The 23,129-nt window shown below is 50.7% G+C and overlaps 8 protein-coding genes across 8 annotated transcripts; 6 read left to right on the top strand and 2 right to left on the bottom strand.

The window, feature by feature from the left end:
* Positions 1-1,935: 1,935 nt before the first annotated feature.
* On the top strand, positions 1,936-2,193 carry NEUTE1DRAFT_118765 (uncharacterized protein; the record flags this gene model as incomplete). Its single annotated transcript, XM_009857754.1, has 1 exon — positions 1,936-2,193. One exon carries the CDS (start codon positions 2,005-2,007, stop codon positions 2,179-2,181), a length of 177 nt encoding a protein of 58 aa, XP_009856056.1.
* A 901-nt stretch (positions 2,194-3,094) lies between these two features.
* Positions 3,095-4,728, top strand: NEUTE1DRAFT_133072 (uncharacterized protein; the record flags this gene model as incomplete). Its single annotated transcript, XM_009857755.1, has 1 exon — positions 3,095-4,728. The coding sequence occupies one exon, from the start codon at positions 3,169-3,171 to the stop codon at positions 4,726-4,728; it is 1,560 nt and encodes a 519-aa protein (XP_009856057.1).
* Positions 4,729-5,387: 659 nt separating this feature from the next.
* On the top strand, positions 5,388-6,260 carry NEUTE1DRAFT_90664 (uncharacterized protein; the record flags this gene model as incomplete). Its single annotated transcript, XM_009857756.1, has 4 exons — positions 5,388-5,563; positions 5,662-5,694; positions 5,772-5,817; positions 5,893-6,260. 4 exons carry the CDS (start codon positions 5,388-5,390, stop codon positions 6,121-6,123), a joined length of 486 nt encoding a protein of 161 aa, XP_009856058.1.
* A 2,285-nt stretch (positions 6,261-8,545) lies between these two features.
* On the top strand, positions 8,546-9,431 carry NEUTE1DRAFT_125912 (uncharacterized protein; the record flags this gene model as incomplete). The annotated part of the gene is made up of 2 exons (XM_009857757.1): positions 8,546-8,570; positions 8,671-9,431. 2 exons carry the CDS (start codon positions 8,546-8,548, stop codon positions 9,429-9,431), a joined length of 786 nt encoding a protein of 261 aa, XP_009856059.1.
* A 634-nt stretch (positions 9,432-10,065) lies between these two features.
* NEUTE1DRAFT_90667 (uncharacterized protein) lies at positions 10,066-11,142 on the bottom strand (the record flags this gene model as incomplete). Its single annotated transcript, XM_009857758.1, has 2 exons — positions 10,066-10,865; positions 10,947-11,142. 2 exons carry the CDS (start codon positions 11,140-11,142, stop codon positions 10,066-10,068), a joined length of 996 nt encoding a protein of 331 aa, XP_009856060.1.
* An 840-nt stretch (positions 11,143-11,982) lies between these two features.
* Positions 11,983-12,975, top strand: NEUTE1DRAFT_71980 (uncharacterized protein; the record flags this gene model as incomplete). The annotated part of the gene is made up of 2 exons (XM_009857759.1): positions 11,983-12,365; positions 12,451-12,975. 2 exons carry the CDS (start codon positions 12,222-12,224, stop codon positions 12,676-12,678), a joined length of 372 nt encoding a protein of 123 aa, XP_009856061.1.
* A 1,227-nt stretch (positions 12,976-14,202) lies between these two features.
* Positions 14,203-16,954, top strand: NEUTE1DRAFT_133076 (uncharacterized protein; the record flags this gene model as incomplete). The annotated part of the gene is made up of 3 exons (XM_009857760.1): positions 14,203-14,265; positions 14,322-15,684; positions 15,746-16,954. 3 exons carry the CDS (start codon positions 14,233-14,235, stop codon positions 16,240-16,242), a joined length of 1,893 nt encoding a protein of 630 aa, XP_009856062.1.
* Positions 16,955-20,587: 3,633 nt separating this feature from the next.
* NEUTE1DRAFT_142310 (uncharacterized protein) lies at positions 20,588-22,843 on the bottom strand (the record flags this gene model as incomplete). The annotated part of the gene is made up of 1 exon (XM_009857761.1): positions 20,588-22,843. One exon carries the CDS (start codon positions 22,841-22,843, stop codon positions 20,588-20,590), a length of 2,256 nt encoding a protein of 751 aa, XP_009856063.1.
* Between the last annotated feature and the right edge of the window lie 286 nt (positions 22,844-23,129).

The following is a 23,129-nucleotide window of genomic DNA, read 5'->3' on the forward strand; positions in this document are numbered from 1 at the left end:
CTATTAGTTTGAATTTAGAAGGTTTAAATTAAGGATAGTCCCTTTTCTATCTCTTATAGAAGTATTTACTAATTAGTAGTTAAGGAAGGTTTTTACTTGCTCGTAAATTATTGGTAAAAGTAATAAGTAAATCTTTAATTACTAAATTATAGGAATTAATAAGTTAAAGAGCGTATTTTTCTAATAATTAGTTTTCTACTTCTATAAGACTTATTAAGCGGCCCTTAGACTTTCCTCTATTAAGCCTAGTTAAATACCGAAGGTACTAAAGCCTATATTACAATTATTAACTATAGTAGCTAGCTTAAGACTTTAATACGCTAAATTTATAGGCAATATTTCGAATTGTAAGCTTTTTCTTAAATACTTTTAGAGGGTTGTTACTATTATTATAATTGGTTCTAGCATTGGTAGTAGCCTAGGAGATACGAGCTTAGCTCCGTATAACTTATTAGTTAGAAACTAGGATATTAATTAGCTAAGAAGGTTATTATTACTATTATTATTATTATTACTATTATTACTATTATTATTAATTATAGTAATATTATTAGCGATGAAGCTACCGGGTAGCTTTCTTAGTTTAAGGCTCATTATTATCTTCGCTTTTACTATCGTTAGTATTAGTATTAGTAGTATTAGAGTTAATGGAAAGAGAGTTGGAGAAAGGTTGGGAAAGGCTAGGATTTAGCTCAGAAATAATTGAATCCTCTTTATTAGAATTCTCTCTAAGGTTGGAATTATTAAAGTAAAGCATTTGAGTAAAACTAGGGGGTAAATAAGTAGAAGTAGAGTTAGGTTAGTTGAGAGAAAAGAAAGGTTAGGCGAATTGAGGGAAAAAAGAAGAAGAAAAATTAGAAAATTAATTTCTTTTATAGAAAAGGAACGAGCAAATATCTTACTAATTCTATAGAACTAAAGGCTTTAATTATATATATAGTAAATATAATATTGGTATATATTCGGTATAAACATAAGTATAAATATTAAAATATTAATATATATTTGTAAGAATGTAAAAGTATATTAGCTCGCAATGTACGTAGTTAGTATTTGATTAAGTATAAAAGTAGATTAGCCTTATAAAGAAGTATAAAATTAAGGTATAACAGTAGTAATCGGACTTACAATAGGGAAATTATAGGGTTTTAAAATTAGTAAATAATAGTAAAGTTTAGCAATAGAGATTAAAACTCTACAGCCCGTAGTAATTCGGCTTTTATAGCTATACAAATACAATAATGTTATTAAGATAGAGAAAGCAAAGATAAAGAGAATATAGGTTAAAAGAAATTTTTTGGCTTAGGAATAGTAGATTTACAGCGTTGCAAAGTTGGAGGGTAGGGTTTTGCCCTTTTTGGGCTGCATTTTTGCTGTCCGGTCGGGTTTTATCGTATCCGGTAGTTTTATCGCTAACTCTGTAGAGTAGAGTTGGAGACCCGACAGGAACCTGGACCTAGTCTCTCATGACAGACGTTCAACCTTAGTCAGCCCCCATCCACTTCCCCGCCACCCCGTGGCGCAGTCGTTTTGGACCCACAGGGCCAAATGGTGTGATGTCCGGATTGGTGGGTGGGTGAGGGTGGTGGGGCCCGGATGTTACAACCATCTGGCCCTGTGGGTTCGAAGAGACGCATAGGCCATCGGAGGTGGCTGAGCGACTGAGACTACCTGGACCCCTCTCCAACATGTAGTAGGTAGTGTATCACCCGCACAAACCCAAGCGACACCTTTACCGATCGGCAACCCCTGAATGATAATTTGGGACCTGACCTTCCCCAGCCAGCCTCTACAACTCCCGAAACCTACCTGTTGGGGAGGGGGTCAGGTTTCCTGTCTGTTCCCCAACTCTGCTCCACAGAAGAGCTTCCTTTCACCTGCTCTCCTATCCTTCTCGCGCTCGGCCATTGCTTTCGATAGTCCCGAATGGCTAATGGGTCCTCCTTTTCAATATTAAGTTTCCAAGAGGGAAAGCTCGGAAAGGAAGTGGGCTTCAGGACACCAATGAATGTCGGAGACAGCTTCTTGGCATCAGCTACAGCCCAGATGTACCATAGATTCAGCTCGAGACCCGAGGGTTACCATGTTAGAGTCGATACTGAGGTTTCCTCGCCTCGCAAAGAAAGGGGACCGCTGCTGATATTCAAAATTGGACCGATAGCTCACATTACGCCACACTGATGATGTGGAGGTATGATCAGTTTCTTTTTTCAGCTCACAAGCTGTCAGGGAGAGTGCAACACCTGGCAGCCTATCAAAAGATCAAGGTGCAGATTGCCTGTTGGAAGTTGAACCCGGTGGAGGGAGAAGGAGACGCCCTGACGCCCTGGGGACGAGCGAGATAGGAAACACCGTTCGCATACAACCCGTTTCAAAAGGGGTCGAAGAGGAGAGATGATGAGCTCACCAACACGCAGATCATCCACGAAAAGCAAGGCGTCTTCCATTCAGGGGATGTCCTGTTCAGGTTGAGTGGCAGCATTGGAACTGTGATGGTGGGCTTGAAATAGGGACGTTCTGCTGTTCCTGGACGATCGGTGGGGCCTCTTACGACTCCTTGACCTTGGGACCGTTTTTCTCTGGCTCTAGTCCCTTTCTCGAAGTCTCTCATTCATTCATCTTTCTTTTGATTCCACTTTCAGTGCTTTGCGGGTTGTGCATCGGCTTTGCATCTTGTCTAGTTGTTGTTGTTGTTAACCCTCTTTGTTGTCGTGGACGAGGCCGGCTCAAGTATCAAACTATCAGTATTCTTTGGCGGTGGGTTAGAATGGTTGGTAAGTCCCGTGTTTCATAATTCGAGCATGAATATCCTGAACCTCTTGAAACCATCTGGTTACAATCCAGTCGACTGGTGGCGGTTCCACCGCTTTCTTGTGTTTGATATACAGTTCATCCAATCTAGGGTCATCACGCAGTTGAGCTATACCGAAGCTTATCCTGTTCGGTGGTCTTTCCACGACGCACCTCTACACTTTTGTTGCCATCCTCAAACGATAAGAAAAACGAACCCATCGCTAACCTGGATACTACAGACACATTTTCCTCTGACTTTCATTATCAATGCTCCTTCCTGCTGTGTCAACAACAAAGATCTGACTGGAGAGCTGATGTAAAGTGCCCGGTGTAACACTCTTACCGACACTGCAAGCATAAAGACATAACAGCAAGATGCTCCGCCATCAACTAAACCCAGTATCATGGGCCGACACAGTCCTCCGGGCTCTCATCCCGAGCTTCATAGCCGACGCCATTTTCTCTGATCATAGGAAAGCGACCCGACTACACCCAACTTCGTACCTCGACGGCCTACGCGGCATAGCCTCCGTGATCGTCTTCTTCTGCCACTATACCGAGGACAACTACAACTCTCTGACACGCTCCTACGGCGTCGCCGACAATGACCGCCCAGAAACGGCCACGACAGGGTGGATTCAGCTCCCGTTCCTACGCATCATCTTCTCCGGGCGGCCCATGGTGCACATCTTCTTTGTCATCTCCGGCTTTGTGCTCTCGTACAAACCCATCAAGGCCATCCACGCCCGCGACTTTGACAAATGCTATGTCACTCTCAGCTCGTCGACCTTCCGCCGCGCGTTCCGCCTCTTTGGCCCCTGCGTGGCCTCGACCTTCATGATCATGTGTTTGCAGCAGATGGACCTTTACCCTGGGCGGAACCCGCGCGCATCGTGGACCGAGCAGCTGATGGTCTGGAAGCGCGTCGTCTTCACGCAGATCACCTGGCCGTGGGCCTGGGACAAGGACATGATGCCCGGCTACGACATCCATCTGTGGACGATCCCGATCGAGTTCGCGCACTCCATGCTGCTCTTTATGGTAATCCTCATGCTGGCGCGCACCAAGCTGCGCATCAGGCAGATGATGGTTTTGGGGTTGATGGGGTACTGCCTCAGCTGCGGCAAGTGGGCCGGGTTTGAGTTCCTGGCGGGCCTGTTCCTTGCGGAGGTGCATGTGCTGAAGAGCGCAAGGGAGCAGCAGAACAAGGAATGGGAGTCGGTGGCGCAGGAGGAGGATGATGATGATTTAGACAAGTATGGCCATCGGGAGGTCAGGCAGGGCGGCGGGCTTGTTAGTCTGTCGACGCTGAAGACCATATCTTGCATCTCGCTGGTCATCTTGGGATTGTTTGTCGGCGGTTGGCCTAATCACTATGCGGACAAGACGCCGGGGATCCGGTGGTTTTTGGCAAAGACGCCCATGCCATTCGCAAAGATGGACCATCTCGCCCCGCAAAAGTTTTGGTTCGGTCTTTGTGCGATAGGAACGGTCTGGGCTGTCGGAGAGCTTCCGCTCCTCAAACGCTTCTTCGAGGGTTCGCTAGCGCAGTATTGCGGGCGCATCAGCTATGCGATCTACATTTGCCATGGGCCGGTTCTAGGACTCTTCCAGGCTTATGTCTTTGGCAGCCCGTTTGTGCCGGCTCAGGGCGAACCTGGCACGGATGACTATAAGGTAGCTGTTGAGGCGCACGGGATCAAGGGAATGATGGGCATGGAGAACACGACGCAAAAGACAATGGGCTGGTTTTTGGGATTGTGCGTGCTTGGGCCCGTTGTTGTATGGGCGGCTGATATCTTCATGAGGGCGATTGACGAGCCTATTGTCCGGATAGCAAGGAAGATGGAAAACGTTTGTTTGGACAGGGAAGCTCAGCCGGATCAGCGACCCGGTGGGAGACGACTGGAGCCGGGATATTCGCAGGCTGCATAAAGTGGTGGACGTTTTGTTCGTGATTTGAGTTTGTTTTACGTCGGTCAGGGCGGTCTTTTGGAAAGCGTCGTGATGATGTAGATGGCGTTCCGGTGATATTCGACATCAGGGGTTCTGGCAGGGTCCAATATCTACCCTTAGAGCATTGATATGGGATACTTATCACTAATACGAATATGATTATTTTCGCCTATATTTTGCTCCTTGGGACAATCATTGTTTACCTGCCTGTTGCGGTATGGTTGAAAAGAAGAAAAAGTTCAGCTGGAGCCAAAATACACGTTGATTGCGATGAGTCAGCTTTCCAGCTAACCAGAGGCGGTCTACAAGTCTGACTCTTTCAATGATTAGTAGCGAACTGCGTAAGAATTGGCTTGAAGTACAAGGTAACGTGAACAACGATTTCCTATCCAGCGTCCTGCAAGAGTTGTATAGTTGATTGGCTCCCCCTAGTGCATTACATATCTCAACCACGCCAAGCCTTACGGGTACCACATCCCTTTTTCCTTGTTCTTATAAGATGTTATTTCATCTCACAAACTTTATCCACTACTTTATTGTAATGTGACTTTGGTCGGCAGTGAAGTTGTCCATATTCCTACACCTTACGCCAACCGTACGACAAATCCGAGACCGAGGTCGCCTTAAAGTCATCTGCCATGGATGCAAGCTGTCAGTGTGGCGCCGTGACCTTCAAAACACCTCTTCGGCACCCTCTCGCCCTTTATATCTGCCACTGCGCCGAATGTCGGCGGCAAACGAGCTCGGCCTTTGGGGTATCGGCCATCTTTCCTCGGTTTCCTTTGCCCAGTGAGGCGCTTCTGAGTTGTTACAAGTACGTGGTAGTCACACTGTTGCCAGATTTTTTGATGAGTCTTTCGATGCCAAGACCCAAGGGTGCCGTTCTACTAACTCTCTATTTGTTTATTAAAGGAGGCCAAACCCCAATGGTGAATTCTTAGAATGGTGTGTTTACGTTCCTCTCCGATTTCAGCGTGCACCGTCAAGCATACGTAAAGCGATTGTCACTAACTTAGGTAAAGTTACTTCTGCAAGCAATGCGGGACTCGCCTGATCCATTCCACGGCTGTAGGTGTCATCCCCAAGGATAGATCGCAGACTTGTTGGACCAAACACTAACACCGTCTCCTTGATGAAATGAAGGGTAAGAACTTCGTTTCCGTCAAGGGCGGATGTCTCGAGGGATTGGACTGGTCGAAAGCAATTCACATCTGGACGAAGAGCGCCATGGTGCCCATACCGGAAGACGCAACACGCTCGGAAGAGGAATGCTCGGTGTTCGAAGCGTTCTGTTCGTCGCAGGAATCGCTGGATCAGCCACATACTGTGCGGGGGGCCACAGGAGAAAGGGTCTCAAGCAAACACAATTGGTAGCAGGGCATCTTGGGATAGTGTGATGGTAAAGTTTGAGGTAGTTTGAATGAAGGGTTGAGACTCGAGATATCATTTGGAGGAAATATCAATACTAGGAAGCACCATGTGATAGAATGGAATTCAGAAGTTAGCAATGAGCGTTTAACGAGTACTGATACAGCGATCCAGTGAGTTATCTGAAAGCCCTAAGGTCGAGAAGCTGCGAGGATGGGAAAAAAAAAAGCCAAAAGAAAAGAAGAGCAAAAGAAGGAAAGGAAAAGCACCACATGATGAGATTAGCAAAAGAATGAGAAAAAAAAAATGCAACTAGGAGGATGAGGACTGAACGCGATTTGAACGCGTGACCGTTCGGACTGCAGCCGAACGCTCTACCCCTGAGCTACCGGTCCAATTCCTAGTTACTTTATAGTGTCAAAGCTTTAGCCTATAACTCCAAGCATGTGGTCTTAGCCCACACTCTTTCTTTTTTATCCTCCCCGCACTCTCGACTTGCATGGACAATTCAAACCTCGGTACACAATGCGACGAACGACGTATCGACAGCCTTCTTTGCTTGAACAACCGCTTACGGGCTACACTCAACTCCTTGCTCAATATTTCTTACTCACAATGGCAGAACCCCGACGACAAGAGATGAGTGGTGGCGTTTCCGATTCGGCTGGACAGTTTTGGCACCCTCGCGCCGGCTCTTCTCATCCCAACAACCGTGCACCCTGAACATATGCCAATGTTTTGCGTCTCTCGGTAGTGTCGAGGTTCCCGGTTCATTCGTAATCGCATATTCTTTTCGGTATATATTGTATCAGACAATCCGCAGCAGCCACCTGAATTGCATCCTCCTTGGCCGCATGCCCGCCGTCCGCCTCTCATCACGGCGTCCCTTTATCGCTGCGACGACCACAAACAGGAGAAAACGATACAATAAGCATCATGTTTCTTATACAATTCGATATGGCACGATTTTTACGAATGGGAAATTTGAAGGTCACGTACCGTCGTTATCAATAACAGTGCCCTGTCGACCTTGGCTGTATTTTGCTCTCTTTTGCTTCGGTCTCGCTTAGACCGATCTCAAACACCAGCCGTCAGGAGTCGGTCTCATCCACCCCTTCGTCACCCCACCACATGAGCCTCAAGCACACTAAAGTTCACGGCTGTCGGAATCTTTTGCGACCAGATTTCATACAGAAAAGCCCTGTAATGGTCTTGGCCAAAAATCTTCTTGATCCTTCATACCTACAGTTTGCACCCCTTCCCATATCTCGACCTGTTTTTTCTTGCCGAGGGCCATGCTTCCCACCCTAGCGCTTCTTGAAGCAGTTCTTCCGACCCAAAACCCCTTGCCTCATAATCTCTATACCTTGACAATGGTATAGTAGCATCGTGAAAGATGATAGAAATGCTTGCCCTTCCGTTGTCCTCTCTGTTCCTGGGGCATCCCATGTTCGCCGTCTAAATTTGCCTTCCGCGATGCAATGACCTTCCGCACCTGACGTCCATCTCTTTCCCCCCTCAAGAGTCTTCACTTCGTTCATTCCCGCCTTTGGTACAGGCTGATCCTTTCTTGTCTCATTCCCCGTTTCTTTTCACTTTGTCCTTCTTTTGGGTTGTTTTCACTCCCTGTCAATTTACGCCATCTGGCTTTGAGGCAAAGGAACGTGCTGTGTTGTTTATCTGCAGGTCATCGACTCGAAAAGTAGTGGGATTGCCATCCAAGGCTTATCGCCACCCATATTGTTGGACCGCGCTAGCTTCATCACCTCAAGAAGATCATCTTTGGCAAGTCCGGTCGTTACCTACACATACACAGGTACCTACTACCACGATCCATGTCGGGTTGATCCCACATCGACACTCATATCCAACGGCTGGTCTGTTGCTTTAATTTTCGAAGGTTCTCGACGTTGAACTTCGCGCTACTTCTAAAAGGGGATCGACCGCCAAAGCAGGACTTGTGCGCCCGTTGGGGTACACACAAACACCACAATGAGTAAAAATTATGTGCGACTATTGGTACTGATCTTGAGCTACCTGTCACTGGTACAGGTAGGAACCAACGGTTGAAGACACGGACCAAATCCACGGAATGACTGACTCAGCAATGTTTAGGCTGCCGAATACGACAGAGAAGGGATTGCTGGACGAAGGCTAGCGAAGACCGGGCACAAACATAAAGGACAGAGAGGGCGGAAAGGAAAGGCCGGGGGGCAATTGCAAGGATCGGTTCTGATTGTCACAGAGACTGTTAGAGAGACGGTGACGGCGGGCAGTGGTGCGGGCAGTGGTGCTGGCATTAACTCGCAGGGATCGGTTTTGATAGTTACAGAGACTGTCAAAGAGACGGTGACGGCGGGCAGAGGCGCTGGCGTCAACGGAACGATCGCGGCCGGGACCGTGACGGAGACGGTCACCGTGACCCAAAATGGAGCTGCTGGGGCACTACCTGGGTAAGAAACATCATCCCGGAAAAGTGAAGTACGTCCAACAAACCCGCTAACCAGACGAAAAGCACTGGGAACTTGCAGCTCTCTTTCGTGACAACAACAGTTTTCGGCACCGGCTCGCCTTCAACCGTCACCATCACAGCTTTGCCCCAGACCGTCACCCAGACGGTAGTCCAAACCATCACCCAAATGCAGGTCATCGCCTCAACCGTCACCCAGATCCAGTCGGTACCAGCAGCAAGTTCTTCCAGTCAAGTACCAGGAGTGGTTGCGGGAGCACCTGCCAATGACGGACTACCGCGCGCCAGCGGTGGAGTGGGAGTGACGACGGTTTCGATCCCAGCTTCTTTACGCACTTCGACTTTGGAGGTGCCCCCGGCTGCTACTGCTCCTTCGACCTCAATCTCGGTGCCCTCAGCTGACACAACCTCCACGACGAGCGCGGCAGTAACAACTAGCAGCACATCATCCTCCTCTGCCTTGGGGCTCTCTACCACTTCGACCACCGTGGAGGCTATCACCACATCCACAACCGACCTCGCCACCAGCACATCAACCAGCGCCCCCGCCGTAGCCATAACTTCAACGGTCTCTGTGAAAGCCCCTTCCTCGACTTCGACCTCGACCTCGACCTCGACCTCAACCTCGAGCACCACCGTCGCCGTAGGAGCAGGAGCTGAGCCGACCTCAGTCCTTGTTCTCCCGGTCGTTTCAGCAGCCAAGCCGACAACCACCGCGGTAATGCCGACGCCGGGTGTTGCGAATGGAGGGATTCAGTTGAGTCTTGATGTGTCGGGGCTGAGTCTGACGAACGTGTTGAATTTGGGGAATTTGGTGCCGCCTACGGCTGCTGCGCGGCCGTGAGCGGGGGAGTGAAGATGTTGATGGAATGGTAGAAGGAAGTCAGTTTTGATAGGAGAGGAAGGGGGAGGTGTCTTATTAGGCTGTGAAAAATCTGCGTGTTGACTTTTTCTTTCGGTGGCTCTTTCAGTTCGATATTCATCCGGTTGTGTTGACAGTTGAGAGTTGAAAGTTGTTTATACCCGTGCAGCGAGTGTTGTTGCCGGTAACAACTGATATAATATTATATGTAAATATTCGTTTCTCCCGTCAAAGACCGCCATTGTACTCGGCGCTAGATAGGCACGTTAAACCGATCAAGTTTAGAGACGCTTGATGTTGATGTTTACCAGAGTGCCCCGTTGAAGTTGTTACTCCTGTAACCAAACTGACATGCTCAATGACGTGATAATGTTGACAAACCAAAACTCCTGAAACCCATCACAGCCCACACACCCTTTTTATAGTTCCCATTTTTCGCTCTAAATAGGTGGGTATCGTGGAATGCTCGTCAGACGTGATGACATGCTGCGTGAAGAAAATAGAAAAGAAAAAAAAGCCTAACGCCCTGTCACCTAAGCGCCCCTCCCGATATGCAAGAGTCAAGTCATAGCCAGACTACTGACGAGGCAGGCCTCCAATAACACTCGTTCTTCGACTACTTCGCCTGTTTCTTTTGCTGCCCACCACCACTCTCTCCATTCTTGCGCTTTTGGCCTTGGCCTTGCTGCCCTCCCTGCTTCTGCCCCTGTTGCTGCTGCTTTTGTTTCTGCCCTTGCTGTTGTTTCTGCTGCAACTTTCTCTGCTTCTTGCTCAACTTCGCATCCCCCTCCGCTCCCCCTTCCTCCTCCTCGCTCCTCACTTTACCCCCAGGAGCAGTCTGCACGATATCCACCACGCCTCTGAAACCCCTCCTCTTAACACCCTCATTGACCACCACCGCCCTCGGTCCCGTCCCCAGCGCCTCCGTCCCCTTCTCCGGTCCCAACCCCCACACAGCCAACAGGTTGACCACGTCTGCGGGGCCCCTGAGCCCCAATGCGCTCTTGGCCTCGCTCGAAACAATTATCCCGCGACCCTTGGTCGCCCGAAGCAAGCCCAGAACATTGCCGATGAAATTGCTCCTCGCCCGCTGGGCGTCCACAGTGTTACCTGACAAAAACGCCTGGCTGTAGCAGATCTCGAAGCGCGTGCCGCGGTGCACGGCCGCCATGGCGGTGCGGTGGTGGATGTGGAAGCCCAGGAACTGGGTCAGGTCAAGGCTGATGATGGCTGGCGGCTCCGTGGTGCTCAGGCATGCCCAGCTGAAGGCCTTGTCGTTTGTCGGGCGAAGGGCCAGCAGGTCATAGGAACGGGCGAAGTCGACGAGGCGGTAGTTGGTTGTCGAGGGGTCGGTGACGGTTAGGGTTACGCGGCGGAGGACGGTGGGGAGGGGGGAGGAGGAGGAGGGAGGGACGGCTGATGAGGCGGTTGTTGAGAGGTTTGTCGTCTTTGTTCGTGCGGTCGCTACGGATGTGACACTTGTTGAACTGCCGCCACCGGGGAATGATGGGTGTGGATGTGTGAGTTGCGGGATAGGGTTGCTGATCGGGTGCGGTTGTGTTGGGATGTTGCCCGTTATGGTCTGGTTCAGAGCGACGACATCGTAACCTAAGTTTTTGGCGAACTTGAGCGTACGTTCCAGCTCTGAGGCTGAGGTCGTCGGTGACCAGGCAATGTTGAGGTCGTAGAGCATGGCTGCGTTGTTGTCTGCTCTTCTTCTCTTGGACGTTGGAATTTCGCGATAGGCAAAAGCTCGTGCTGTCGCGTCTCGTTTCGGTTTGTGGGATTTCGCGATTGAGACTGTTGTGTCGTGTAGATTTGGGTAATGCGGCCGTATGTAGCCTCAAAGATTCGCGAATGGTTCTTATCCGTTCTGTGGCCGTAATGTCGATTGAGTTGGACTGCAGAAGCTGTTACGTATCAAATGTCGGGCGATCGAAAACATTTCTCTTTTTTTTCTCTTCTTTTTTTTCCCCGTTGGTTTGAAGCTCCGCATCCACATGTCTCGACTACAATGCATGTCAACGAAAGTTCGATGGGTCCATCCAGCCTGGAATGTAACCCCACAGCAGCTCAGGTCCCGCCGTGTGGACGCTTTTAGTGGGGCCATTGTGCGCTTTGACCACCTGTATGCATTGTAGTTCAGGGCAGTTCTGGGGCAATCTCCGCTGGGCCCGGGGGAGCTCAGCGCGTCGCGGGGGAAAGTGCGCCCCATCCATCTTCGGGCAGCAAATCGAAGGGAAGGAAGTGTTTGATCAATTCCACGCACAGCCGGAGGGGCATCGCATTCGCATTCCCGCTCATCTTCAGCAGGTAAGGTACATAGGCTGCTGCCTAGAGGTTGGTGTAGGTAGTACCTCCGGAAGAATGTCATGTCTGGTTGCACTGTGTCCTTCGGCCAGCAACTGAACGCGCAAGATTTAGATTTAATGTACTTCTTTTGTCATCGCCGAAAGGAAGACCAGACGGGAACTTTCAACTTCTCTTCTTTGGACACAATCTTAGGCGTCCTCTTTTCAACAACTAGAGACCAAACGAGCCAAGTAGCGACACCCACTTTGTAACCGAGATCGGTTATCGATAGCGCGTTGAGAATTATCTTGCTATTAACTACCCATTTCATTCATCAATCACTTATTCCCCGCTGCCCCTGCTTGTTTGATACCCACGGATCTTGGTTCCCATTGTTACTCAAACATCGTCAAACTTTGATCGATTTCCGTTCGTTAGCTCCACAACACTGTCGAGAACTCAATCAAGATCATCGACATCATGTGTTTGATCTTCACGTGCGGCGAGCACACCTTTCGCAAGGAAGTGGAGGGATATGAAGGACTCGTGTGCCGGTGCTACAACTGCGGTAACTATTCGGGCAGTGTTATAAAGAGCCATCCATGGTTCACTTTCTGCTTCATTGTACGTGGTGTTGCGTTTCTGGCGGCGAAGTTGTGTGTGCGTATCTCTATGCCGAGCTGAAGCTAATGTTGAACAACATTTACAGCCCGTCATTCCTCTCTCGATCAAGGGGTACGAAGACATCTCGTGCCGCATTTGCAACTTCCAACAACCACTCGAACATAGACAGGACGTTCAAGCAATGCGCCGGGGTGCAGACGGTAACCCAGGAGTGCCGTTACAACACCAACCACCTGGCGCACCTGCTCAAGGACTGCCTCAAGGTTGGGGCCAGAAGGCACCTGAACCGAACCAGCCAATGCAATATCGCTAAGAGTACGATTCGAGACTGAGGAAATGGCACGGCGCGAGGACAGCGAGGTTGACTTACGATCATAATATGACATTTTGAAGTCAAGAAGATGGAGTTATGACCTGGATGGTGGCTTTATGTGGACAGGCCCAGAGGAAGCTACATACATGGCAGGCGTCGGTTGGAGCCTGAGTTTGATATCCCCATTTGCAATTTACGCTTTTTCTTTTCTTTTTTATTATTATAATGATTATTCTAAACACATATTGCCAGAGAGCATGATCGATGAAGGAGGCGTACGGCGGTCCTCTTGCATGTCTGGAATTACATGCACTTACAAGTACACTCATTTGTCTGCAACTTGATCAGATGGAAATACTGGGTTCGGATGAAACGCAGCCGGTGCGTTTGACATTTTTGCGCCTTCAAGTCGCTGCCAGACATGCCTTTGCCTGTGGCGCACCGTCAAGTCAAACAGCTTTCCGTGAACTTGTCGGACGTTACGTTTATCTCGCATGCGGCAACCTAAACTGGGCCATAGAGGTGCACAAGCCATAGGCGTGTTTTCCAGAGACGATGGTGGTGTTTCTTAACGGCCTTGCAATGACATTTCATTGACATCCAACGAAGAATCCAAGGTCTGCGCACTGAGTCGGAAAAAAATGATGATCTTTCAAGAGGTTGTGAAATAGACGACTTCGAAGCATTGGAGTATTCCCTTGTGTGTCACTGAGTGATTGTGTGTTACTGAGTGAGGCGACGACAGTAACATCCGGCACCACAAGCAGTTTCCAGGCGAGAGCAGCCCATGGAAGTAACCTAAGTAGAGATACCCAGATATGCCACTTGTACAAACAGGTATTTGAAAGATCGAGTAGGAAACGTTCCGTACAAAGCCATCAAAGAGATTCAGAAGAATGAACAATTCCACTTGAACCTACCTAGTGTATTCCATTCCATCAACGGCATCTTGTACGCGGACGGACAGACTGGATGAACTTGGGCTGCAGAAGTGCTGTAGTTTGCGGGGTTGAGTAGGTAGGTACAACCTACCCTACGGGTTGTGGGGTTACTGCGGACAGCGGCGATGACGTCGGGCGGCTCTGGCCCCATTGTTTCCACTTTGGCTCCCGTCTTCAGAACATCCACTGCGCTTGGATGGGGAAAGATTCCACCACCATTTGTTTTCGACTTACGAAACAGTGTGTCAAATCCATCACCAGTCCACAACGACAGACACATCTGAAAGTCGGATTCAGGTGATACGGGACGGACCCCGACCCGGCTTCCAGTCCTTTGACACGATATCTAGATATCTTCCGACGACCAGTTCGGCGCCGTGTCTCTCTTTCTCGGCCCATCGCATTTTTAAAGCCAGCAGACACCGCCAGTCCGCCGTCGAACAGAAACTGCCCGGTCACCGTTGACCTGTCGTCCCACAAGCCCGAATCCGCACACCAAGAGAGACGGTCCAAGACACTTGCCAACAACCGGGACGGACTGAGACACAGTCTCTAATATACAATCTTCAGCCTCGAGCGCGGTACTATCTCGAACCTTGAGCCATCACCAACCATGGCGTCTGCAAAGCGTGGCCCGTCTGTTTTGGTATGTTGACTCCTTGATTTTTACTGGACAATTGGCTGACATCCATCGACACACAGGTGACAGATGCTCGCCAACGACCTTCACCTCCCAGCGCACCCCGGCGCATGGGCCCTACAGGTGGCCCCGGCCGCCTCTTGAATGGACGTTCCTTTACCGTCGACAATGTCTTGCAGTACTCATCAGATATCCCATCCGGCTTACCCCGGCTGCCGCCCGGCCAGCGGCCAACACGAGCTGCCATCCGCAGGAGTAGCCACGGAACAGGACTCCCGAATGCTTCTGCCCGAACTGGTCAACAGATCGTGCCTTCTAGGACTACTAAGGTTAGCGAGAAGCTCGTTCTTCTCCCCGAAACTCCCGACAACGAAGATGCACTAGGCGATGAAGAACTGGAGCGCCGCGCCTCCATTTTGCGCGCATCCGAAGATGATAATCGGCCATTAAAAGACGAAGAGTTGGATGTGCTGAGGAAGAGAGGAGGACTCCGTGGCAAAAGCTATGCTGAGCGTCTACCCAAGGTACAGCGAGGCGAAAAGGTTTCTCGACTTACTGCCTATTGCACAGCACAAGCCTACAAGATGCAAGCGACAGCCGAGTTCCTGAAGAAGAAGCACGAAGCCAAGACGAAACTCTACGACGACTGTCTTTACACGGTATATCACCTGCCTCTGCTACCTGGTGTAGATGGCTACCGGCTACGGAGTCGACCCATCTTGAAGACTCCAGGCACGGGAAAGACAGTGTTGGATCTTGAAATCGAGCGCAGCGAGCGAAGAGACGAGCACGAGGGCTACTGGGACGAATACCCATTCAATATGCACGGCTCAGCAGATAGCCCGAGCAATGGGACTACATTGCTACAGCATGCTCACAGTGGGGATGACGAGACAGGTGCTCACTCATCAGACCATGATCAGAAGACACTGGACCATCCTCCTATCAGCCCCATTAACCGCCTGGCACCTGATGCTAAAAGGTTTGGCGAGATGTTCGTCTTCTCGTATGGCGTAGTAGTGTTTTGGAACTTTACAGAGCACCAGGAGAAAGATATCCTTGCAGACTTGACCTTTGCCGAGAACGAGACCGGTGTTTCGCTCGCTACTCGGCCCCTTGATCAGAACGATTTTGAGACTGAAGAGTTCCATTTCGAGTACAGCGCCGACGTGGACCGCCCTCGCGTCTTCAACGATATGATCACACTTCTTCCTCGGTCTGACCACATGGTCAAGCTAACCATTAGCCATGCCATTGCCCAGAGCACCAAACTCTGCTTTTTCGAGGAGCGCATGTCAGAGACGATGGAAGGTGCTCAGCACGTGCCGAAGAGACTTGCACTTACGGGTAAACTGGACATGGATAGGACCGAAGTTCTGAAAATCCTAGGGCAGCTCTTCAAGAGTCGTGTAGATATCAATCTTTGTAAGTCCACCTTTTGCATTGAGTACGGTCTAGTCAAGGTTACTAACAGGCGCACTTGTAGCATCGAACATTCTTGAAAAACCCAACTTCTTCTGGGACTCGGAACCTACACTTGGCCCGTTATACGAAGCCATCAGAGACTATCTCGAGATTGAAACACGTACCAGGGTTCTCAACGAGCGTTGCCAGGTCTTCCTTGATCTGGCAAGCATTCTTTCTGACCACGTGGCTGACGCAAAGATGAGCTACATCACTTGGATTATCATTATCCTTATCGTGATCAGTATCATGGTCACTGTCACGGAAGTATTACTGCGGTTTGCCATTCTGTCCAACGAGAAAGCCAAGGATGGCGCAAATAGCCCCGCAAATGTGATCGGTGGCGGTAATTTGTTGACTGCTCACAGCCGGATCGATCTTCGGAGTCTGGAATCAAAATTGGCGAATGCAAACCTTACCTTGGATGACCTGAGGCTGTGGAGCGCGGCTATGAACGAGCAGGAGAAAAAGTCGATTTGCGGCGCAGAGATCGTGGGCACGACGTTCAAAGGATTGTGAGCTGGTCAACGAGGCAGAGACGACCGTTCTCTAAACATGATTTACGAAGGAGGGAAGGGAGGAAAACAGATTGAAGCTTCCTTCTAGTATGATGGTTTACATAGCGATGGCGTTGCTTTTCATGAACTGAGTTATTCTTGCATTCTGGTTATTGATGGGCTTCGTTTTAACTGAGATCAGGATCCAAACCGCTATAAACCTGACATGGTCTGGGATCTGAGCGTCCAAAGTATGAAGATGAGTACGAGACCTCTTTGTATGTGTACGGTTAGGGTTTGGTAGGGAGGGTAAACAGTAATAAAAAGAAAAAAAAGGTGCTTGCAGGAAGACGAAGTCGTTATAATCACAATTCCCGAGACTTCGCAAGTAACATTCCCATCATTCCCATCAACTATCAGATACTCACTGTTAACGCCGTCAACGCCCAGCATGCTTTCACCTAATCCGAGATAACACTCCTATTCCAGTCAGGACAGGCATACGCCATCCATACAAGCGGACAATGATATATCCTGCTCAAACACCCAGTAAAATTCAGAAAACCCCGAGAAATAAAACATGCACACACACACACATGCACATCACTGCCACAACCGTCCCAACAACCCCTCCCCGCTCTCCCATTTGACCCCCCTCCCCGCCTCCTCCTCCGCAATCTTCACGATCAACTCCCCAAACAACCCATTAGCCCACCCGAACCAGCTTCTCGTCCAATCCTTCTCATTCCACGCGTTCACCGTCTCATGCACTACCCCCGTCCCGCCCGTCGAGTCCAATATCATCCGCAGCTGCTCGCTCACCACCTTTTCTTGTTCCGTCGTGCCCGAAGACAAGCCCGACAGCTCCGAGTTGTAAGCAGTCAAAGCGGCTACCGTGGCCGCCATCGGCCAGCCTTTTCCGGGACCGAGATGGGGGCCGCCGACGGCGGAGAGGGCGGGACCGGCGGCGAAGTAAGGGTTGGAGAGGGAGAGGATGAAGCGCCGGGTGTTTTGGTAGATTAAGGAGTAGTTGTGGGAAGGGGGAGGGGTGGGGATGTAGGGTTTGGACTTGGGAGGCAGAGGAGAGGAGGAGGAGGGAGGTGAGGAGGAGGAGGGAGGTGAGGAGGAGGAGGGAGGTGAGGGAGGCGAGAGTTCGTCATCGAGGGATGGTTGGTCTGATGCTGAGCGTTTGGGGACTTGGTGGTCACGGCTGTCGGCGTGGGTTGACTTGGCGATAATGGTCTTTGGGTCGACGAGCGGATGGGTATAATTCCACAACGGAAACGCCAACAGCGATGGCACATTAGCGTCATCCATCAAATTCGCGCTTCCGTACCCATCCACCTCATACGCAAACATCTCACCGAACTCGCGGTGGGTGACCACCGCGTCCTTAGCAATCCCATGTCGAATCCCCCTAGCCAACTCACGCATCTGCACCGTCACATTCTTCGCCATCTCCCTCTTCCCCACCTCCAGCCCATTCAATCCAGCCAAACCCTCCATAATCACTGACGCCTGCTCCAAATACGCCGCAAACATCATGTTACTCGGTGTCAACAGCTGGAAAATACACGCATCATCACTCGGCCTGAACCCACTCCTGACCATGCCGTTTTCTTTGACTGGGTTTCCCAGCCCATCATTCGTCAGCGTCTCGCTGCCCCTATTCGTCCAGCCCGTAAATGTCCACGCCGAGGGTAAGACCTTTCCTTCCTCATCGTACGTCCCGAGTCTCATCGCGGCCGCGGCATCTACGGCGGCCTGAACGGCTTCGATCCACCTGTACTTCCCAAAGAAGGCCAAATCCTCGGGAACGCGGGCGTGGTACGCGCTGCTGATCTGCAGGAAAGAAGCCAGGCTGTCGAGCTCCCACTTGCAGTCGAACACTTTTTGCGGGTCGTAGGGGGGTTGTGGGTTGTTCTGGCTGTAGGCGCCGTTGCGCGTGGGCGGGATACCGGATTCGGGGGGCGGTTGGAAAGAGTGGCAGTAGGGTGAGATGACGATGTAGCGGGCGTGCGAGTTGATGAGGCCGCGCCACAGGCTGGCGAGGGAGTTCTTTTCGGGGGACGGGGTGAGGAAGGGGAGGTAGGAGTAGAGTTGCGAGGCGGAGTCGCGAAGCCACATGGCGTCGATGTCGCCGGTGATAATGTAGGTTAGTTCTTCGTCAGTTTCAGGGTTGGATTCTTCTTCTTCTTGTTCTTTTGGGCCCTGAGCTTCGTCCGGGGTAGCTGAGAAGGAGGCAACGGACTTGGGTGTGCCACCATTGTTCGTGTCCCAGGGGGAGTTGTTCCTGGCGTAGCCGTGCCACTTGATCATGGTATCGAGAGTGTTGGGGTAGCTGTTCTCGAAGAGGCGGAAGAGATCCGGGTCTTTGATCACGGTCCTCATGCGCTCGATGAGCTGTTCGAGAGCTGGAAGCTGGAAGGTCCGACAGTGTGGTGGCGGGCGCACGTAGGGGAACTGGCGCTTGCCGGCGGATAGCGGACCGGGTTTCATGCGCTGGAGCTTTTCGAAGCTTACACACTCCTCACCCGCTTGGATCGTCCCTATTCCCACGTCCTCATCGATATCTTCTTCTCCAGAAGGAGTCGTTGGAGGAAAGACATCCTCGTGGTTGGCGGGGATGCCGGTGTTTCCTTCGTGATGGTTCCATGTTTCCCGCGGCGGTGGTGTCATATTATCACCCGCTTCTCCCATTGTCTGGTGTCCGTGACTGATGTTCTGGTCACTTTCGGGTTGTTTAAGAACGATCGGGTTTTGCCGGTAAATGGATAATGGCGATCGCGTCTGATAGCCCACGAGAAGTATGCAGAGAGCCAAGAAGGCCGAGAGGGCGAAAAGGCCCACACGCCGTGAGCTAAAAGCCTGTAATAACGCCATGTTTTCGATTTTGAGTCTTTTGTTGCTCTGGCGCCCTGACGGGCAGTCAGATAATGCCAAGTTGCGGCCGTGATGAATATTCGAAGAATGATCCTCAAGTGGTCAGTATCCGACGCTTCTTTGATCACATTAACCGGTTGTTGACCGCCGAAGATGATTAGGACGAAAGACCTGGTTCAGAAGTACCATCTGGAAATCCTGAACTCGAAGGGAGGATAGAATAACCGCATATCGAGCTCGTTGTCAAGCAGTGGAAGTTGCACAACATACCCAACCCAGTGTTGTTGTCGAACAAACTATCAAAGAAAAGGAGGCTTTTGTGTGGCTGAGTCCATCCCTTCTCAACTTCAACCAGCAGAGCAGAGGAAAGCAGATGGAGTGTCTCGCTGTTATGCGCAGCTCCCTTTCCGTCTCGAAAGTATCTCTCCATCCCTCTTTCCTTCCCCTCCTTCCTTCCCAGGAGAGAGCGGAGGGAGTCCAGGGTCGCGGAATATGGATGGGTCGAAGTTCCCCATGTGGCCTTCTTGGCAATCATCTGTACTTCCTATACAAGACTAGGGTGAAGTACAGTAAAGCCCCCTGGAAGTGTGGAAAGCAACCAAAGATAGGTTGCCGTTTGAGCCCCCGTAACCGGGTATATAGTGGTCTTTCCCACCAACAAAACCACAAAACCTGATCCTTGTAGGTGCAAATTCGGGCCAAAGTATTTGCACTTTGCACTTTCAGCGATCTCTACTATGCATACTGTATTCCCATTATTCAAGCTTCGCATTGGTTGACGGTTATGATTGGATTAACCCAAATAAGCTATCGGTGTTTCGGCGTCCGCTGGTTCCTTGCTGTTTAAAAGATGAGGTTACAGTTACACTACGACTCTTGTGTTACCAAGAAGGCTCTCGGATAGTGTATTGTTCTTGGCATCCGTTTTCGTGGCAGGCTTCTCGTGTGTCTGATGTCTCGGTGCGGACTGGCTACCTTAGTATTTCGGTCTTCTACATCGTACTTTGTAAAACCGTCTTCTTGAGAGATAGGCATTTTGTTCTAAGGTGTTGGCTAGGAACACCCACCTGGTCAGCCACGAGTCACCTTCACATGCATTATTTGCGAGATCTCGAAATGTTCCTGCGCTAGGCTCGTCCCGTTCAGATCTTGCCGTCTGATGCCCCGCAACCAAGTGGCCAGAATCCCTTAGTCACCGGCCAGGCCTACCAAGTCAACCATCTGTCGAAGGGGGAGATCGTCTACAAGAACGATAACTTGGTATTTGATTAAGTAATGTATACTGATTAAGCAGATCTTATCTATCCTGGCCCCGCGTACACTATAAAAAAGCCGTACGTAGCCAATAACTCCTATCCCTTTCCCGAATCCAAAGTCGGTCCACAACATCCCATTGGTTTTGCATCACTGCCCACCGACAGTATATAACCAAACCTCCGAGATATCATATAAATACCCGACAGTAGGTTGAACAGGTCCCCAGTCTATGAAGACTCATCTTCATCGCTACTGCTGGAATCCGACTCCATCCCGTCATCCACCTCCTTTTGAGTATCTTCATGTCCATCCGGACTCCAAGCGGGCACGTCTTCGCAACCCTCAGGAACTCGGCACAAATCTCTGGCGTTACAGGTCTTCCACAACACCTCCCTGATCTCCATGAAGACCTGGTCCACAGCATCCATGGCCCAGATGACGTCCAGATGCTCATACTCCTCGATGACCTTCTTGTGGATTACCTTAACGTGCGGCTCACGTCCGCCGTCAAACCTCCTCAGAAGTTTAGTTCCGTCCACCAAGGCGTCGTTTCCGCATACCCAGAGGGCGAAGGGCGGTGCTTGGTGGTTGTACCAAGCCCTTGAACCCTTGGGCCTCATCCTGCGAGCCGCATGCTTCGACTTCTCTGACTTATGATTGCCCTCCATATCACGCTCTGCCGCCTTAAGGATCTTGTCAGCTTTCTTCTCGTTCCTGCTCCTCTCTTGCTTGTCAAGCTTGTCCAACTCTCGATCCTCCTTCTCCTCTGCCCTCCACTCCTCCTTGGTAGCCAGGATACACTTGTGCTTTGCAAAGCACTCCCTACCTAACCACCAGCGCATCGACTCGGCACTGACGTAGACGGGCGCGAACTGGAACATTCTGTTCTTGAGGTCTCTGTCCCAGCGACGGTCGGTCCAATTGAACAAGAACGAGAAGACTTTGTACCCGAGCCAGCCGTAGACGCGCGGGTGGAGAAGCGAGTGCATCGTCATCATGAAGGGGATGAAGGCGTGAATGCCGAACAGCATGCGAAACATGGCGGGGGTGATGACGCGCATGAACTTGAAATACATTTTGCCGATCAAGGGACCAGCATACGCCGCCGGGGCGAGGGCGCAAAACACGGTGAGCTTTTCACCCAGGTCCGGTCGCTGTTCTTTGGCTAAGGCGACAAATGTCTGGGTGGTGCCCTGAGAGTGGGCAATCAGCCCGATCTTCTCGAAGCCAGTCTCGTATAAGACACGCGAGGTCAAAGCAGCCAGGTCAAAGACGCCCATCTGACGGATATTCCAGCACCACATGCGCGGATCCGAGTACTCAAGCAGGACGTGGCGAGGCTTGAAGCCGCATCGGTTGTTGCCGAGCCAGACGTCGTAGCCCGATTTGCAGAGGAAGAAGGCAAGCGAGTCTTCGTCGTTGACGCAGTAAGCGCCTGAGCTTTGGAGAAGGCCATGCATAAGAAGAACGGGAAATTTCGGTTTCTTGTTGTTCTCGGTCTGGCCTGGTTCCCTCCTGAATTTGCCTGTGAACAGGTCGGGGCCCTTGTGTCGCCGCTCCTCTTCTGGTAGTGGTGTGTATTCTTCGGGATCGTACACATGCCAAAGCTCGATGACAAAACCATCTTCGGTTTCGACAAGATGGGTCTCAACGTCGAGCCCAACACGGCGGGCATAGAAGCCTATGTCGCACACGATGGGGTCGGGGCCCACGGCCTTGACGTCACTATCGCTTTCGTCGTTGTCTTCACTGTCTTCGTGGTCAAGGTGGCGCGCCGACTTCCTGCGCCTCCACAGGCGGAGCTGTTTCTCTCGCAATTGCTTCCGTCGCCTCTCCTCCTGGTAAAATGGCCGGTCGGCATCTGGATCTTTGGAACGCAGCCGCTTCCAGATGTGTTGAAATGCAGGTGGTATACTGGTGAAAAGGGAGCCCAGGACAATGACGCCTAGGAATGCCAGACTGAGGAAGAATGAGCTGAAGCGAAACAGCAGACATTGGATGTCTCGCCAGCGCGATGGCGGACCGTAAAGTGGTAAGGGCGGGAACAGAGGGTGCGTGTAAGAAGGAGGCATCGACCTCTTGAGGTTGCCGTCGGTCGATTCTGAGGCGTTGCGCTTCTTCTCCTCCTCTTCGCTGGGAAAACTGAGTACTCTGTCTCCTTCCGAATCTTCTGTTTCCTTGACCCTATCGCGCGAGCCACTGGCTTCCCTAACGTGTACCTTGACTCCATCGTGTCTTTCGGCTTCGTCTCTCAACACGTTAAGCTTGTAGGCTTCGGTTACCGGAACGGCAGGTAGACGGTTTCCATCCGATGTAACGATAACGGCATCTTGGGGCGCGACAAAGATGGCTTCGACGGCGACACCTTTGTGGTCCGGGCTATCTGGCGGCTGGAAGGACAGCTTCTCTGATTGATGGGTAAACTCGACCACTGCTTCTTCAGCTGAGCCCTCACAGGGAAGCCTATCTACCTCAACGGACATGGCGGCTGGGGATTCCGTTTCGATATTCGACCAAATACTGTTAAGCTTGGTCACTTGTCCAAAAGTTCTTTGAATATAAGAGAAAGGCATAAGGACATGGTCATGCAACTCAACAAGTGCTGGGTGGCCAACAAGATAAAGACGCAATACTTTGAAGGGACCAGTAGAAAGAGAAGAAGAAAAAGCAAGGAAAGGATTATTGAAAAAGTAAATAGACAACTTGGATATTTCTGGGGTAACCGCAAAAGGAGTACTTCCTCCGTGTCGCGCCGTCCGAGTGTTGCGC

Source organism: Neurospora tetrasperma (genome assembly GCF_000213175.1).
Source record: "Neurospora tetrasperma FGSC 2508 unplaced genomic scaffold NEUTE1scaffold_81, whole genome shotgun sequence".
Classification (NCBI taxonomy): domain Eukaryota; kingdom Fungi; phylum Ascomycota; class Sordariomycetes; order Sordariales; family Sordariaceae; genus Neurospora; species Neurospora tetrasperma.